We start from the raw sequence: 18,011 nt of genomic DNA, 5'->3' as shown, positions 1-18,011 counted from the left end.
ACTGGACACGTACAGCTGATAAAGCCTGCCTTTTTATAGTAAATTCTAGCGAAGGGCGCTTTAGGCTATTGCTTCTCTGTAGTCCCGGCTAATGCGAGCTGCAAGAAAACCCTAACCCTAAACCCACTTACAAGCAACTAATAGGAAACACCGAAAACAATCAGACGCAACCTGATAACTACCTGTACCACGCGGATATACATGGACCACGGCAAGTCCATGTACATACAAGTCACTTCAAGTGCCCAGTATTCCAACATTTATCACACATTAGTATACTGCATTCTAAAAACGCAATAATTCTGCACGACTCATGCATGTGCACTCCAAGGAGCCACATGCACCAACCACCCTTTTATCCATATATTTTAACTATGAACATCTCGTTTACACATTGATTGTTTCTGAGAGTGGCCGCTCGGCTAACTTGGTCACTGCGGCACCACCAAGCCATTGAAGCTACATGACACAATGACATAGTTCCATGGCGACTTGACTTGACGGCGCTGGTGTGCCGACTCGTGCGTGACCTGCGACCTGGACGGTCTTGATGAGGGACTTGAGCCCCAACCAACTCTACATGGCCATCTCGGAGGGTTGACATGCCAATGGTTTGACGGTTGAGAATGTGCCAAAAACACCAGGAATTTCCTGCCCCTACATTCTCGAGCGTCATGATGATGACTTTGAGCTTGGCGACACTTGCCATACACTCGTCATCCAATCCCCATGTGCCCGATCATGGACGGCCTTGACCTGATGTTAGCTCTTTACCACTAAGGGGAATTTCCACTTCGTCGCAGTGACTCATGAGCTACTCACGGCATCGTTGCACATTGTTGTCCTCCCCTTTAACAGCCACACTTAGACCAGGGCGTTTCCAGAACGGCCTCTCAAACCACGCAGACCAGAAACTGCCGAATTCCTAATCAATAATGGCTTGGATCTTGATGTTGATGCCAAATGTTGCCGCGTCACAGACAGTGCCGATAAAGGCTGAGATGGAAGCGGCGCTGTTGCAGCGGCTGCCTGATGTCTGGTGTTTGCATGACGCCCTCGGTATACTTCCAAATCGACGAGGCACATATAGTTGCACCCGATTTGCTTGTCCAGTTCATCAAGTTCATCTTGTCAAATTGATGGGAAATAATGCCTCTACATTCGCATTACAGTACAGGGAAAACCCTATAATTACCCCTGGGGGGATAAAAACCTGCACCAAGGCATCTCGGAAATCCGCCATTCCGATGTCGCCTCTTCCCACATCCGCAAGACTTAGCCACTCCTTTAGCTTCCTCCGGGCGTTCACATCGAATCAATCGTTTAATGGGGACTGCCCGGGCGGCATCTGATTGTGTGAGATTGAGTGGCCTCACCGGTCACAGGCTGACGGGGATTGCCGTGATGCCAGCGGTACGTGCCACGGAGATATGTGGGATTGCAGTTATTATCGCTACGCAATATGAATCAGATTATCACCAATCGCAAAGTTGCAGGTGTGAAGGGGTGTACCTACAGAAACAGCTGGCAATAACCATGTTTAAGAACCTTGACTGAGTGGACTTGGCCCCCTCTATTCATCTTTGTTAGTAAAGAAAAAAAAAGGCATGCTTGACTTTTGAGAGCTTACACGCCGGCTTTAAGCACTTTACATTGGTTAGGTGCAAGAATCTCTTCTTCTTGTCCAGGTGCTCCATATGCAACGGCCTGCGTTGTGTGAGACCAAGGCCATTCTTTGCAAGGATGGGATAACCTACCACTTCTTCGGCGTTTGTGTAGTCGAAAGCACCCCCGTAGGCAGCCTCATTGTAGAGACGGTCGTCGTACTGAGCAATAGCGCCCAGGGTGACGGATGCAAGAACGAACAAGTTTGTGAGCTGCATGATATTTGTATTTATGAGCTTGAAATTTGCGGGATAGAGTAATAAATTAGGATTAGAGTAAATAATATGAATTGCGAGAGAATTTAGAAGACAGCCGTGTGAGATGAAGCAGATATTTATACTTGATTAGGGTCCTGTTTGGAAAACGACTGCTGCCTTTGTCGTTGTTCAAAGCGGCATGAGATGGTCCATGTATTTCCATTGTCACTCGTTTGGCTATTAAGTCATAGACTTGAAAGATGCAGCCACAGCGACGCTTGCCTCGTATCCAGATTTTACTAGTGTTCCCTTTTTGCCTCGTAGCCCATGACAGCCAGGATACCAGGTCGTGACTCTCAGTCACCTATTGGAATGGTCTTGTCTGGTCTAGATGTCGTGGCATAAGTTTAATATATTAGCATTTAACATGAACCAATAAACTACCGAGAATTGTGGGATAAAGTTAATACGTCAACTCGAGAGTTTTGAGGGGTTGTTGGTTTTATACTTTTATCCAACTTAAATGATATTCCTATTGCGTATTTCCTGCTAAAAAGGAAAAAAAAAAAAAAAAGGAAATAAGAAAAAGTAAACTTTATTTTTTCGGGGTTACTACCTGCTAGTAAATAATTCCCAACAAACTCATGCATGTGCACTCCCCAGCACCGCCAAGCCATCAAACCTACGCAAGTCAAAGCAACGACGCAAAAGAAGTCTAATTATAGCGATCTATAAACTTGATAACCTTTCTTCCCGTAGAACTCCGCTCGAAGCCATCCAGACCATCCACAAAAACAAGCCGAAAGCGATGCTCATTCGCAGAATACGCATGCACAAAGGTCCTAATTCGCTCAGCAAGCTCCTGCTCCGGCAAGAGCTTAACATTTGGCGGGGACCGCAGCAGCCGAATCTCAAGGGACGACTCCAAAGACGGCTCCAGCTTGTCCAGGATGACCTGCCACTGCAGGACGCCGCACGCCTCGGCATTCAGCAAGGCCGTCAGGTCAACAAAGTCGAGGTACTCGCCGTCCCAGTCGAAGCTGAAGCGCCGGTCGCGGCCCTGGAAGCGCAGAACGCGCAAAAACGGCCAATACTCCTCGGGAACCAGGCCCCGAGCCTGCGCAGGAAGCGGGTGAAGAGATCCAATGTCGCCCGTGTCGTAGCGCACGAGGGGATTGCGCAGCCGCGACAGGGACGTTTGCACGACGATGCCCTCGTGGCCCTCTGGCACGGGCGCGGGATCAGAGCCGCCTTCGCCTTGCTGGGATGACGGGGAAAGGACCTCGAGCAGCATGGCGCGAGTGTCAAAGATGAAGTCTGCTTGGCTTGTGTGCGCTTCTTGTCCTGTGAGGTCTGGGTTGCTGAGCGCCCAGGGCCCTGCCTCGGCGCTGCCCATGATGGAGCAGATTTTGACATGGTTGCCGAGAACAGTCTTGATGTGTGCCCGCTGAGCGGCGGTGAGTACTTCCGAGGTGTAGATTATCTTGTCTAGCCTCAGCAGGGCCCGAGATTCCGGCGCAAGGCCCGATATCCTGTGGATAAGCTGGGCTACCTGGCTGCTGTCTCCGGCCAGGACGTTGATGTGATACTTGATCAGGAGATGAATCACTTCTTCTGGGGGCATGTGGTTTCCGGCGCTGAGGACGGAGGCGCCGGCGTTCTCCAGAATCTCCAACATGAGGTCTAGGGATCTAGTTTGCTGGTCAGCAAATCGCGCACTCGGCTCGACTGGTGGTCGCGAGTACCTGTAAAGCTCACCGGCGCAGTGAGTCGTGAGGATCCAGTCTCCATGCTTGACCACTCCGGTAGCTCGGAGAAGCTCACCAAACTGGGCCCTATGTCTACGGTTCTCATGGACGTCTGTGGCAAAGAACAAGGGTTTGGATCCGAACCCGCCCCCCGTGATGCTCGCATAGATGCTGTGGCGGTACGTGTTTTGGGGACTCGGGTCATTCACGAGACGCTCAATCGTTGTGTAGCTGCCAGGTTAGACTCGGAATACTTGTGCATTTCTGTCAGACTTCTCACAGGTCTTTTTTTCGAAGCAATGGTTGCAATTTCAGGCCATCACTCTCTGGCTGCTCCCTCGACTGTTCCCGAAGTTTCTCGATCGTCTCCGAGTCGGGCGGATACTGAATATCTTGGTCATAAAAAGGGTGAGACTTGGCAACGGCCAGCACATCGCTCAGTGTATAGTTTTCAGGTGCCATGATGCAATGATGAAACGCGCAAAAGACAATGTGAGGGGCATGTGCTGCTGGACGTCATGGTGCAAGGTAGGTCAGGCACGGCGGGCAGAGAAGATTTGTTATGAGGATCCATTACCGTTACACAGGTTTCTTGTTTTTCTTTTTCCAAGGACCTTTTGTTCAAAACTTGGCTGACTAACCAGAAGCGGCATTACATGCATGTTGAGACCAGTTGACGACAGCTGGACATCTGGGGACATGGAGGTCGCCGAACACAAAGATGCACGTGCATGCACCATAAATATTCTGCAGCCGCCTGAGACCCATGCCAAGCAACCTTCTGCCGTGTCTTTCTTTTTGAGGCTTCAATGTTTCCACCGCTCTTTACCCCTCGTGATGCTTCAGCTCCTCCCGCATGACCCAACTGCCGAAAATGACGTCCCCCAAGACAAGATGATATGCAGCCGCATTGAGACATCTGGAAGCAAAGCTATAAGCAGGGGCATGGCCAGCGTCAAAACTCTAAGAGACACAGAATCAAGGCGGAGAACAAGACGAGACGAGCACACATCGAATCTTCATGTCTTTCAACCAGACACCAGGTCTCATGCAAAATTTTTGGGATACTGACATTTGCCAGATGACGTCAACCGTACTGTGACGCATTCTGTTACTAGGCGAGCGTGGCAGGACTAGAACGAGACCGAAATTTGCCATCACCTCGATTCGATGACATGCGAATCCATCAGTCTCCGCGCAAGACAGAACAGAGCCAAGAGCCGCCGGTGCTAATGGCACAGATGCGATCACCGCTCGTCCGCCATATCCCCAGCCCAACCAGCGTTCCATGTACGGCATGATATGTCCCAACAAGGGGGTACTGTACTCGATCACCGGAGCTATCCAACACCATGTCGTACAACCGGGGCGTAATGCGTCGCTGCACAACGTAGGACGCCTCGGAACCCAGGCCAGCAGTCTGCATGCGCTCCAACGTACGAATCCACGCGTCTATGGAAATACTATCCCCAAACAGAATCCCGGCCCCCTTTCCACCACGGATAGGCTTCAGGATATACTGATGCCGCAGCTTAGGACAGCTGCGCGACTTGGCAAGGAGCTGTCGCAGCTCTGCCGAACCAGCAAGAATCGTCTTGGCAATCCCCTTGTCAAGGACCTCTGCTTGCGCCTGTGTGAGTACTCCTCTCGCCACCAGCTGCCCAAGCTCCTGTCGCACAATACCAAGCATGCGCTTGTCATGGACGAGCAGGAGCGTCCTCATGTCGTTGAAACCAAGTAGACAGACTTGGCGAAGCATCTCGGGCTCCAACGCCAGCAGCTCACGCTGGTGCAGCTCCAGCCCTAGCTGGACGATCTCTTCGACCACTTCTCCGTGATGAGTTTTGAGCGCGCAAGAGCCATTATGGCCATTGGTCCTGACGACGCAGTACAGCTTCTGCCGACTGCTGTTTTCTGGATCGGGGAGCAGCCTGAGATCCGCGGGGGTTATCAGCCGCGGCCTAAAGCCAAGCCGTCGCTGCAAGTCATGCATCATCATGTGAATGTCCATGCCCTTCTCTTCGGCTTTCAACAGATGAAGGGGAGCGTCGACGCGGAAGAGGCCCAATAAGCCGTCCAGCGCCTGGGACGCGTCAGAACCTTGAACAAGACCATGGCAGATTGACGGTGAGGGACTTACTCTGGCGGCGTTGGTGGCAGCCACGAATCCGTGAGCCTTGACGCCCATGTCGTCGAGGGCTCGCTGCCCGTACGCCTGGTGCATAAACCCATTGAAGCTGAAGCGCGCGTTGATTTCGGTGATGCGAAAGTTCTCAATGCCGAGGCCGTCGTCGCAAGGATCCTCAATCATAAAGTCTGGTCGCCATCCTCCGCGACACTGGGCGTACTTTGGCAGGGTGCCGCGCGATACTTGCTCTTCGAGCCACTACTCGATGAGGCATTCGACGCCTTAGCTTCTCACACTGACTGTGTTTGTTACGATCCGCGCTCACCTGTAAAAGGTCTTCTTCCTTGCTCGTCAGAGGCATTCGCTCCGGAAACCGACTCTCCTTGTCCGGCCACCACCGCTCGACAATGTCGGCGATGGCAGCGGTGAGTGCCTCGTGCAGCTCGGCCAGCTGTGTCTGGTGCTGTTTGGTCATGAGGATCGGGCGCGGACAGGCGGCCCTGTGAGAGTTTTTCGGCCACAAATGGGCCGGACAGCTATTCACAAGACTGGCCTGCATTGCCTCGTGCTCCTGCGTGTAGGTGGCCTTGTCGGCGTGGTGGTGGGCGACGGGCACGTAGCCCTCGCGGCCGAGCCCGATATGGATTTGCTGCATCAAAGTGGCCATTGATTCTTTGCTGGACGTGTTGCTTGTCTGAGAAGAGAGGACCGTCGCAGATGGTGGTCAACTAAATGCGCCGACATGTGAGCGACATGTGCATCTAACGATGCGGAGCGAGGCGAAGGTGTTGGCGTTTTCGGCTTTGGCCGCGCAGAATATCGAGTACTCCGTACTCTGTGCCTCGATTCCTAATTTCAGGCCGGGGAGAGCGCCTTCACCGCCATTCCTATTGCCGGAAAACTTTATGTAGTGCTGTGAGACATGCTAGGTGGCAGTTCAGCCTCTCGTGAGCTACGGAGCGGGATTGTGACTGGCATGTCTGAGCATCTCCAAACTAGCCATTTTTCTACTCCGTGCTTCATATGCACGTCGAGCTTTAGAGAGGAAGAAAAAAACCTTTTAGTCCTTGTGCATTATTAGTCCTGGTGTGTCGTGAGGTATCGCCAATCAGATGTATTCGCAAGGCCCAGAGTCACATCCCTTCTGGGATACTTGCCGGACAGGGGTGGTGTCTTTTTTTTTTTTTTTTTTTTTTTTAAGTTTGAGCATTGCTTTTTCTGGAATTTGCGTCTAGAGATGCCACTAGTAATATCAGAATTCGATATAACCGGCAGAAGATGCCTAGTTGCTAATTATCATGCGCCACCACGCAAGGGCTCTCAAATCGGCCGTTGAAGCTGGGGCACAAGATGATGGGGTGTGATACACCAGACTGCAGAAAACCTTCTTAATATTTTGCGAGACACATGCCCCTGCCTTGTGACACGTGCGGGAAGCAAGACACCGAACCCGTACCACGCAATCTCAGGGACGCAATATCCGGTGCCTCCCTCCCACCGCGCGGGTGGTAGTGTCAGTTGCGATCATGCAGGCAGCCTACTTTTGCCCACCTATCGGATATGCCTCGTCCCTGGCCCGACAGAGCATGCCCTCGAATCGGATTGGTCCAAAAGCATGCTTGTGGCGTCAAGTGAGGGAGCTGTGTTTGGACAGGGGAATAGGGTTCCGAGGCAGACAAGTTACACTAGGAATTCGTGGAGAGCTGAGGTCCTCGGCTATGTACTGTGGTGCAAGTACGGGGTATTTACGGAGTACTATAGCTTATCAGGGTTCGGGCTGTGATTTCTAGATGCCATGATGCCATGCCGGCTGACTCCCCCGGAATATCACACCCCTGCTTCGGCAGCGACAACAATAGCCATCATGTCTTGGTACTAGTGCCTGTTCACAGCGGCAAAAGCTTCCTATTTCGTCATGCGATTCGCGTGATTTGGCGACAGCCCATTTGAATCGAAATATGGATCAACGTTGCAACCATCGCCGGACGAATCCAAGCTGCCTCACAAAAGTACACTGCAAAGGTCCATTAAGCGTTACATGATGGTGATTTTGCACTTTCATACTACCATGGTGTTCATCTCTCCTTTTATTCTAAAAATATAATATGGGGGAAGTGACATACATCGTAAAATAGTGTTTTCCTATCTATAATTAGTGTAACCGTAAAGCTTGTTTTACTTGTAAACGATTCTGCACATCCCCCTATTCGTACGAGCTATGTACTCTCTTGAAAGAGAATGCAGCATTACTAATACCTGATCTATGCAGTGGAATGGGTGTAGTGCCAGGTAGTTCTGAAAACATCGCGAGCAAAAGTTACACGGTCTACAGATAAAGTCGTAATGCCTAGTTCTTTAACTCGCCTTTAGAGTTTGAGTGAATTACGTCACACTGCAGTTTACTAAATGCCTCATGTTTTTGGACTTTCAGCATGTTGTCTCGGTTGTCCTTCCTTTGCCCTTTATCGACGTTGTACCACATGAATGAGACACAGCGGAACAAGCCAATAGAGCACCCAAGTTCCCGCATACTGGGCCTATTGAGATGTGAATATGCAAGTCTTGAGCCGTGGCTGGCTGAGCTAGTAGTTATCCCAAAATTGTCCTGTCCTCCGTACTCGGCCACGTTTATATATTCACCCCCCTCCATTTATCCCTGTCTGCAACGGGTTCAGTCCTGCATGAGACAACATTGAGGCTAACCTAGATCTGCACGGCCGAGATATCGCATGGTTAGACTAAAACAAGTCGCAGTTGAAGCCCGAGCACCGAAATGCCTTCAGACTTATTTCGAACAGCTTTTTTGAGTGGCGGTCCCTCTTTTGTACTCTGTATAATTGCCAGCGTCAAGAGGCCAAACGCGCTGTGAAGCACATTGCCAATGGCCAGTAGAAGCAGTAGTAATATAATCAGCCAGGTCAATCTAGCATGCCCCGTGGACCAGCGGAATGCATTCTACTGTTTCTGGGACCTCGTGAGACGAGACAGCTCGTGGCGGTTAGCCAAAGAATAATCAGCCACTGTATGGACTACTTTGGACACAGATCCATCTCTATTCATAACGCCTCCGAGATTTGCTCACAACACCTCTAGATACCAATGTGAAGTAGATGCCACGGAGCCCGTCTTCTCCATCACAAGCACTTCTGTAAAGAACGCATACCAAGCCGGAATCCCCTCTCTAGGTGTTTGTACTGTTCCACATCCGTGTTTCGCAGCTCCCGCGCACACTCGTCTAGACTCGTCTTCTCCCTTGCCACAATGGCCTCGAGCGCAAGACGACTCTCCCGGCCCAGCAGCCCGGGCGCTCTCCCAATGGCCTTCTTGAACTCGAGAAAGGCCAGGGCCAGGCCCAGCAGCAGGCCGAGATTCGCAACGGGCCGCACACTCCACCGCAGCACGTCGTTTGCCAATCTGGCGCTCTCCTCGCCCTGACCCTTGCTAGCTGCCAGGACAAAGACGTCTTGTAAGGATGCCGGTGTGGCATGGGTGGACTGGCCGACCTGCCGGGCCAACTCTAGCCCGACGTCTATCAGGCTGGTGTGCGAGTGCCGATTTAACTCGTCCATGCCGGCGACGACGTCGGTTTCCGCCTCGAAGCCGGCCTGCGCTCGGAGGAGGCGCAGGATACTAGCGTGGAGCTGGCATGCGGTCCGGGACGGCACGTTGATGGTGTTTTCCAACAGGCTAATGTGCGCGAACCAAAGGGCCATGATGTCTGGTAGTCGGTCTATCGAGGGCGAGTTCAAAGGCTGCTGGGTTTTCCAGGGCTCGCCGTCAGAGTCAACCTCTTGAGATGCCGTGTCTGTCGTGGCCGCCGCGTGGCTGCTGGCGGGAAACACAAACGGATGATGGCAAACCGGGTCTTGGAGCTCTGCTACGGCGTCTTTTGAGGCCAGCGGTTTTCTGTGGGTGAATCTCCAATATGGCGAAGCTGTGTTTTCCGGGCCCAGGGCGTCGATCCAGGAACAAAGAGCAGCCACCTCGTTGTGGGTGAACGCACCAAACATGCGCCCTCCCCACGAGAGCTCCCGTATCAATAGACTCTTGCTGCTTGCTCCGGGAATAATCCACGGCCTGGCTCGGCTGAGGGCATTCAGGAGTTCCAGTTGGTATTGGGGATTCGAATGTTTCCACTTGTTCGGGTCCAACCACTCGGAGAGAGTATGTGTCCCGATGCGAACTCTGCTTTGACAGTGGAACTGCTGCGATACCAATGCCTTGGCTCTAAAGATGTCAATTACCTGAGTGCTTAGAGGGTCAAGCAGCACGTTGGGAATGTTGGGCCTTGCAAGTCCCGATCCCGCCATCGTCATCGTAGAAGCAGCGGCGCTTTCGCGTTTACAAGAATGATCTCCCTGTGTCTGAGACAAAATGAATCCGACCTGAACACGCTTCCATGCCTGCTCCGAGGCCGTCTCGCCCTCGGTCGCGCGAACCATGTCCAGGTACCGTGTAACAGCGTGCGTGGCCATGGCCGTGTGTCCGGAATCAGCATTGTCTATGGCAATATGGATGAGGAAGTAGTAAGGGTCGATGCCGAGGTCCTTGAGCTCGTGAGCGGCTTGCATAGTGTTGAGCGTGACCATCTCAAAGTGCATGTTGTACCCAAGAATCTCGGGGAGGAACTCGTTGGGGAACAGCGAGATGAGAAGCTGGGCCACTGCAGCCTCCCAGGCGCCGTCATTGCCCATGACATCCCAGTCGCAGAAATTGATAAAGTCGGCGCTGTGGCCCTCCGGCAGAGGACATCCAACATCCTCCAAAAGTTTGCGGTACAGATGTACGTGGTGCTTGGACAGGTCGCCGTCACCGAGCTCTTCCGACAGGACCTGCCAGACATCTTTGGTGACGCCACGAAGAGCAAAGGGAGTCGTGATCTTGTGTATATGACCAAGCCATGCACCGTCAACAAACTTGACGGGCGCTTGCTGGACCAGCCATGCTTTGGCGGCCTCGGCTGTCCCGAAAAGCTCTGGACCGCATCCCTGCCTTCGTCGCTCCAGATAACTAGCCCACTCAGCGAGAATGCGTATACGCTCGTCCTCGAGGAAGCTCCAGACGCTTTCGACATTGTACTGTTCGATGCGGAGGATATTGTTTTGTGGCTTCTTCAGGGCGAGCGCAAGGCCCTGCGAGAACATGGCCAAGAGCTCATCCCGCGCCGGCCCGAGGATTTCAGGGTGGTCTTCAAGATGCTGAAGCTTGAAAAACATGTTTCGGTACCATTGTGTCGGTTTGGGATCCCGGACGGCAGACTCTGATATCCTCGCATCCTTGGACTGGGCGACTTGGGCATTCCTAGAAGATGCAGAAAAGTCCTGTCTCTTGGTCAAGCCCAGGCAGTAAATTATTGCAGGCAACAGGACAGCTAAGGGAAGGACAAAAGGATAGTGCAAGACGACAAAGGCGTCTGACAAGTCCATACTGGCGACAATGCTGACAGAGAGGAAAGCCTTAGCAAGAGGCAAAATTGGAATTCCTATCTGGACTGCGCTACTATGACGAGTGTTGCACCTGAAGAAACAAAGGTTGCGGCCGAGTGGCTTATTGCTACATCGAGAATTCGAGCGTCGTGTATGTCACAGCACATCAAATCACACGATCGACAGTCTCTGCGGAAAGGATAGCAAGGAAGATCAAACATGTGGCTGGCTGTGTTCCGTACTTTCTTACTGTCTCGTCTCAGCCTGTCTCTTGATGGGGGTTCGTTCTTTGTTGGCACAGCAAGGGGCCGTCCCAACCATTGTGCAACTCTCCAAGACTGCAGTCGTGTTTTGGGCTAGATGCATGATGGCGTTTGTGCCGTCCCATTGTGAATGCGGTAGTAACTTGGTACGTATGCATGTTTCTCGCCGGTCTCTTCCACAATTGCTTTTGGCGTCAATGCTTGGGATCCCTTGTTCCAACGAGTACAGAGTAGGCCGCCCCGAGAAGCACGAGCATGCAAGTATGTTGTGGCAAAGAATCGCGGGCCGTCATGCGTGACAGCATTGCAATCATACATGGTTGCAGATCAACCAAGTCTTTTGGGGATCAACGTGGGTCGTAGCTATGAGAAACTGGATGGAAGATAGTCCGTGATCTGTTCTGCAACGGGCTGTAAACCAGGCAATCCCCCTACCCCTCTCTTCCTTTCCTTTCCTTTCTTTGCTTTCTTTTTCTGTTGCTCCTTTTCCATCTAGTCTCTAGTCTCACAGACCATTCCCGACTTCTGCCTTTCGTCGTACTTTGAACATTCACACCCAATACCACCATCATGTCTTCTCCCGAGAAGATGGCCTCTCTCGCCGTAGTCAACTACGAAGCCCTCGCAAACAAAGATGCCGCCGAGGTTCAGAAGCTAGTAACAGCCTGCCAAACGGTGGGCATGTTTTACCTAAACCTCCAGGGTCCCAGCACGAACGCCATCTTTGAGGACATACCAACCATCTTCAAAACCGGGCATGCCTTCTTCAATCTGCCCCATGATAGCAACGAAAAGACACAGAGCGCTCGCGAGGGAATGGAGCGAGGGTGAGAGAAAATGTCAAGACACGTTAAGCTCCTGCCTATTACTGACGGCTTCTCCTTCCAACTGGTAGTTATCATGCCGGCAAGGGGTTCGAATATTACGAAGTGAGTGTGCCCTTGTAGGCAAAGCTGTCTCGTCGTGTCAGTCTCCTCATCTACTAACCCCTTGATCAGATTGCGCGCGATGAGTATCAACTTGGCAAATGGGTCTTACCCGCCACTTTCGAGCCGGAAAAGGAGCGCATCACGCGCACCATCAACTCCTTTCACGGTGCCATTCAGACGGTCGTTGCCGAGCTCTGCGCCGCCCTGGATATCCGCATCCCCGAGCTGAGCGATGATGCCGCCGTCCCCAGCGATACCGCTCTCAAGCTGTTGTACAAGCCTCCCATGCACGAGCCTGGCCACGTTATTCACCCGTGGCACACGGATTTCGGCCTCGCCACACTGCTATGGTATGACGAGGTGACGACTCAGATACCCATCTACGACAAGGAGGGGAAGCAGACGGACGACTGGGAGACGGTCCCCGTCATCGATGGTACCGTGCTCATCAACGTTGCGGATGAGCTTGCGGCTCAATCTGGCGGGCGCCTGCACTCGACTGTGCATCGCGTCGTCGCTCCGCCAGGTCCCAAGAGGGTGAGGAACGGAATTATCTATCTTTTGCGGCCGTACAAGGTTTAGCTAGTTTACCTAGGCGTGTTATTAGCCTGGATACTGCCGAGTAGATGTGAAGATGTTGTCGTTGCTACTCCGTACTCCGTACATGTACCTACAATACATACTTGCTTCAGGCTGGGCTTTACGTAGTTGCGGTCGACACTGGGAAAGCCTCATCTGCGGAATTAAACACGGCTGGCCGGCCGCATGTGCATAAGCGCCGGAATTCGAGGGCCGGAAGAGACCCAGCATCTCCATGTCAGCAAGTCGGATCCCTCCCTCATGCATGTGGCTTTTGTCAAGGGCGGGAGGAGCCTTGTACCCCGTAGACCGATCTTGACTCTCGGCTCGTGGAGGGGGGTGCGCCTTTCATGCATTGATGTCTCTGGTCTACCGGCCGTTCAGCCGCGAACAAGACGTGTGGGCTATCCAAGGATCCTTGATTCCCCGTGCATAATGACATATATCATCTCACTCTACAGAGGCGAGGGACAGACCAACTACAGCCGGGCGCTTATAGCACGCATCTTACGTATGTCCGTGGTTATACTACACATGACGATGGCTTTTGCTTGGCCATGAGTGTCTAAGCCCCGAAGGTATCTGGGCGTATCCGGCGCACCAAATCCATGGCCAAGCGAAACGCATGGAGAGGTCCAATCGACGAGGCACAAGGGACAGCGTGTCTCATTTCTCGGACTTTTACGGAGTACGGAGTACGCCGTAATGAATTCGGGGACTCTCATTACGTACATACCTACCAGCCACCCGAACGGCCACATTCGCAACGGGCAGCATTTGCAGAGTGCAAATCAACCCCTAGATCGATTAGATTAGAGATCTTCTGTACGGAGTACCATTGACTCTTGTATTTCGGCCGGTCCCCCCAAGCCCCTAGGGTTTCAACCTATTCACATCCCTGGGGAATAGTGTGACTTCACGAACATCTTCCAACCCCAGGAACCCCTGCAACAGCCTGTTCACGCCCAATCCGCAACCGCCATGCCGCGGCATGCCGCTCTTGAATGCAGTCAGGTAAGGCTGCCACTCGTCGGCCTCGGGGTCCAGCGGCGGACCACAGACTCCCGCGCGCATGGCCTCGCGCAGCTCGTCATACGAGTTGATGCGCTGACTGCCGGAGCAAATCTCCCGCCCGCCAACAATGGTATCCCACGTGTTGGAGAAGCCCGGCGCATCCGCGTTTGCTTGCGAGTTGAACTGGCGCATAGACGCGGGATACTGATCAATGGTGAAGACGTCTGTACTCCCCAGACGAGGAGACTCGCGAAAGTGCCGGCCAAGGGCAGCTTCTTCTTGGTCTCTATACGCTCGAGGCATCCCGTCAGTGCTTGGAGCTGGGGGAAAAGGCACACAACATGCATCATGGCATCAGTGGACTGACTTACGTAAAGTTCTTTCCGTCGTCTGATTCGAGGCCAAGCTCCTCTCTCAGAATGCGCTTGGCCTCGAGAAATGTGATGCGCGGGACTTTGCCGTGCTCATCCAGGCCAATTCGGAACGGCCTGGCACAGGGATACAGATGTTGAACGATCTCAACGAGCGGCTTGTACTGTTTGCGTTCTTGAAGACCCCGAAAGACAAACACCAGCATGGATTCAATCAGCTCGGCCACCTCGTGGTAGTCGTCCTGAAAAGCCATGGCTATATCCAGGACGGTGAACTGGATTCCCATGGTTGGTCAACCGTCATTTCCCAATGACAACGTGGGAGCAGGGGCGTTTGAGGCAGAGGGGAGGGTTGGGGTGTGAGCCTACCTCGGTCATATGTCTCGTAGACTTGCTCGACTTGACTTCAGCACGGAACACGGGCCCAATCTCAAACACGCGCTGCATGTCCATAGAAAGAGCCATCTGTTTGTGATGCTGCGAGCTCTGGGCCAGCCATGCATCCTGGCCAAAGTATGGCAAATGGAAGTACTCGTTGTCGCCGGGGATGGTGGCCGTGATGATGCGTGGCGTGTGAATCCAATGGAAGCCGTTTAAACAAAGGAACTCGACAATCAGCTGGCACATGCCCGAATGGAGCTTGAAGATGGCTCCGGAGGCGGCGCGGCGCACATCAAGAATGCGATGATCGAGCCGCTCCTCGAGCCCAACTCCGGAGAGTTCCTTGCCGCGCAACTTTGGCAGGTCCGGAGACGCCAGAGCAATGATGTCCAAGTTTTTCACATGGATTGTTGTGAAGGCCTTGTGTCCACCGGAATTCCCATTGACCAGTTGGACATGGCCTGTTACTCTGACAATGGATTCCGGTGTCAACTTCTGAGCCCTGTGCCACACCGCCTCTGCAATAGCCTTGGCGTCAATAGTAGCTTCAACAAACGTCTCGCAAATTCTAAGCTCCAACCGCAGCTGCTCTGGGAGCTCGGGTTTCAAGACAGCATTGACTCTGGCATCAAAGACCATCTTCTCCTCCTTGAAGCCGTGAAACGCCAAATTGGCCTAGTCAAATGTGTTAAGACTACCATCCATGATAGAACCAACGACTTACCGTGCTCTTCGCCTTGATGGCAGCGCCGTTTTCAGATGAGGGCATGGTGCTTGTGCGTAAGGGCTCGGCGCCGGTTATTCAGGGGATTATTGGGACAGCAGCGTCGATAGCAACACCGGGATAGGGAAGAGAAGTTTCTGGCGCGAGGACAGTTGACGAAATAGCCTGTTTTTTCCCCTCTTGGATGGCGGCATCCTCAAGTGCGCAGAGGATCGTCTTGTTGTGGTGGGAGCCCACCGTAGCAGTTTTTGGCGGCTCCTATTTCTGCAAAGCAACATGCAATGCATGTAGAAACAGGCTAGGCAGATTTGAGGTCCCGGGGTCGGGGGTATGAATGAGCCATTGCTTGTTTTCTTCAGCTTTTCTGTCGACGTACGTAATGGTCAGATGTGAGTTGTGAATCAAGCCAAAGCCGACATGAAACCATTTGTGCACCGTTGGGTATTCTCGCAGCAAAAGCCCAATAAGACGCGTATTACGGCATAACTTGCTCCGTGGTAAGATCCGAGACGGCATGTTCCATAAATGGAAGACGCAGCTAGCCACATGCATTCAATTCATGCAGCCGCCACCGAAGACGGGTTCTAGCATGTCCAGTCTCCTCACCGCTGATTATCTGCATCTTTGCTTGTTCGCTTGTGGACGGAATACCAACAGAGGCTTTTAACTGAGTGTTGTTGAGGCAGAACTAGCCGATTTCCATGGGAAGCGGTAGACCAGAGGTATTTGACGCAATGGTGTCATGTTGGTAGGTAACTCATGACAGCGTATGGCGGATGGAATCTATAGCCTAGTCTGTAGCTGCAATTGAACAGAGTAGTGAATTGATTCAAGACAGTAGTTGCACCAGAGGGAGTACAAGGCCTAAAGAGAGACGTACTTGCAATCTTGCAGACACGATTAATTGTGTGACGTAATGTATACAAGGAATCCAACAGCGATGGGAATAGCTGAAGATGTGTGGCGATGGATGAGGGCTTGGATGACCAAAACCCAAACTCAGCATGTATATAAAAGTAGGTGTCTTTCAAAGAATACAACGTACTCGAAAGGCTCTGAAGCCCAACGGCATCCGTGACCTGGCCCAACATCCCCCCCTAATGGATATGTATGTACCTAGCTTTGCAGGAACCATAGTGGTAGCAACAAGTGTTTGGCCGCGGGAATGAAACTATATGACCGGTTTGTCTGGTGCCTCAGGGCGAAGCAGGTTTCAAGCTGGTAGTGACATTTGCTTATAATATTTCGACTGGCATCCGTTTCATGATCATACCCAAGGTTGCAACCCTGCCATTCTTGTGCTGCTCGAGTTTGATGTCACAAGAAAGACTCGATGTGTTTCCAATCGGGGTAGTTTGCATAGTATCATCCGGCTCGTTCGGTCGGGCATCGTCATGGGATGTTGTAGACACCTTGACGAGGCTGTTGTATTGTTCAAAGTACAGCGCTGTTCCCGACTTTATTGGCCCTTCTAAGTCGTAGGTGCCCGCGCGTCTACAGAGTAATGTTGAACCGACGGTTACAGCTCTCGTAATAGAGATCCTGCCTTTGTCCATCTATTTCTACATATGGTAGCAACTTGCCTACTATTGAGGAAATTGACTCTGTAGAAAGCTCGGTTTTTGTACCGTTCTTTGTACACGTCAGGCACCAGGTGACCGAAAGCGAATATGGTTGCTACTCCTTGCTAAGAAGAGTTTCGATTGTCAAAATTGTTGGTGTTACTTCGTTGCACATATTGTGATCAGTTACACAAGCGCTCTCCATGCCTTTGAGCTTTGAGGGCTTTGTCTTCAGAAGTCTCTTGAGCGAGTTTGTGTATATCTCCCCTCGTTATTGTCATATGACCAGATTTTAACACGCTTCTTTGATAGGTCTCCTCTGTAAGTCGTGTTCCAAGCTTTTGACAAGCTATAGCTAAGCCGACGAAAGACTTTGTCGCCAATAGTTCCGTCATCAACACTAATTGACCTGAGCAGAGAAGCAATGCTCATAGCCACATACTGCATACTTGGTCATCAATGCATGATGATCTTGTAAAAGAGTCTGAAACACTCGGTTGTAGCCATTGGCCAGATACTAGCATGTATGACCAAAGTGATTTGTTTCTTTAATGAGACGACGCAGGCCATAGCCAATATTGCCAGATACTGTGCCGTCTGCTCTCTGAATTGGTCAACATAAGTCTCCCTGTACCTTCACCTGGATTGCTTTGAGTACGAGCTAAGTGTGTTGGGCTCATGCCCGATAAACCAATACACCCTGCGTGCCACTGTTGTCGGTTATTTTCCAAGCCGAAATCTTTCCCCAGTCATCATGCCCCGGATTTTGACTCTTCAGTTGTTCTGTAGCCCGCCCGTTGACTCTCGGCTAGTTAATCTCATCCACGCAGATGCACTGCCCCAGACTTTTGTAGCGACGTTCCTCAACGACACGGAACACTCTGCTGTCGCATATATTTTTGGGGCTTTGTAGCCTACCATCGTTGGCTGTCTTTAGGCCTGAATTACTCGTTGAAAGCCGACGCCAATCTCATGTGCTCGCAAGTCCGTCGAATCTACCACCGTCAACTGGCTTCCGGCTCTT

The 18,011-nt window shown here is 52.0% G+C and overlaps 6 protein-coding genes across 6 annotated transcripts; 1 reads left to right on the top strand and 5 right to left on the bottom strand.

Moving 5' to 3' along the window:
- Nucleotides 1-1,323: 1,323 nt before the first annotated feature.
- On the bottom strand, nucleotides 1,324-1,883 carry G6M90_00g081820 (uncharacterized protein; the record flags this gene model as incomplete). The annotated part of the gene is made up of 4 exons (XM_014687931.2): nucleotides 1,324-1,453; nucleotides 1,517-1,573; nucleotides 1,631-1,707; nucleotides 1,758-1,883. 4 exons carry the CDS (start codon nucleotides 1,881-1,883, stop codon nucleotides 1,324-1,326), a joined length of 390 nt encoding a protein of 129 aa, XP_014543417.2.
- Nucleotides 1,884-2,577: 694 nt separating this feature from the next.
- G6M90_00g081810 (uncharacterized protein) lies at nucleotides 2,578-4,072 on the bottom strand (the record flags this gene model as incomplete). Its single annotated transcript, XM_066131184.1, has 3 exons — nucleotides 2,578-3,545; nucleotides 3,621-3,841; nucleotides 3,891-4,072. The coding sequence occupies 3 exons, from the start codon at nucleotides 4,070-4,072 to the stop codon at nucleotides 2,578-2,580; spliced, it is 1,371 nt and encodes a 456-aa protein (XP_065987412.1).
- A 724-nt stretch (nucleotides 4,073-4,796) lies between these two features.
- On the bottom strand, nucleotides 4,797-6,405 carry G6M90_00g081800 (uncharacterized protein; the record flags this gene model as incomplete). Its single annotated transcript, XM_014687929.1, has 3 exons — nucleotides 4,797-5,693; nucleotides 5,751-5,996; nucleotides 6,064-6,405. 3 exons carry the CDS (start codon nucleotides 6,403-6,405, stop codon nucleotides 4,797-4,799), a joined length of 1,485 nt encoding a protein of 494 aa, XP_014543415.1.
- Nucleotides 6,406-8,872: 2,467 nt separating this feature from the next.
- G6M90_00g081790 (uncharacterized protein) lies at nucleotides 8,873-11,164 on the bottom strand (the record flags this gene model as incomplete). Its single annotated transcript, XM_014687928.1, has 1 exon — nucleotides 8,873-11,164. One exon carries the CDS (start codon nucleotides 11,162-11,164, stop codon nucleotides 8,873-8,875), a length of 2,292 nt encoding a protein of 763 aa, XP_014543414.1.
- Nucleotides 11,165-11,997: 833 nt separating this feature from the next.
- On the top strand, nucleotides 11,998-12,938 carry vrtI_1 (Oxidoreductase vrtI; the record flags this gene model as incomplete). Its single annotated transcript, XM_014687927.1, has 3 exons — nucleotides 11,998-12,254; nucleotides 12,323-12,356; nucleotides 12,426-12,938. 3 exons carry the CDS (start codon nucleotides 11,998-12,000, stop codon nucleotides 12,936-12,938), a joined length of 804 nt encoding a protein of 267 aa, XP_014543413.1.
- Nucleotides 12,939-13,808: 870 nt separating this feature from the next.
- On the bottom strand, nucleotides 13,809-15,470 carry Dars1 (Aspartate--tRNA ligase, cytoplasmic; the record flags this gene model as incomplete). The annotated part of the gene is made up of 4 exons (XM_014687926.1): nucleotides 13,809-14,235; nucleotides 14,321-14,595; nucleotides 14,690-15,376; nucleotides 15,426-15,470. The coding sequence occupies 4 exons, from the start codon at nucleotides 15,468-15,470 to the stop codon at nucleotides 13,809-13,811; spliced, it is 1,434 nt and encodes a 477-aa protein (XP_014543412.1).
- Nucleotides 15,471-18,011: the final 2,541 nt, after the last annotated feature.

Source organism: Metarhizium brunneum, chromosome 5 (assembly GCF_013426205.1).
Source record: "Metarhizium brunneum chromosome 5, complete sequence".
NCBI lineage: Eukaryota > Fungi > Ascomycota > Sordariomycetes > Hypocreales > Clavicipitaceae > Metarhizium > Metarhizium brunneum.
The sequence above is the reverse complement of the archived record's forward strand: the minus strand, read 5'-3'. Positions and strand labels throughout refer to the sequence as shown.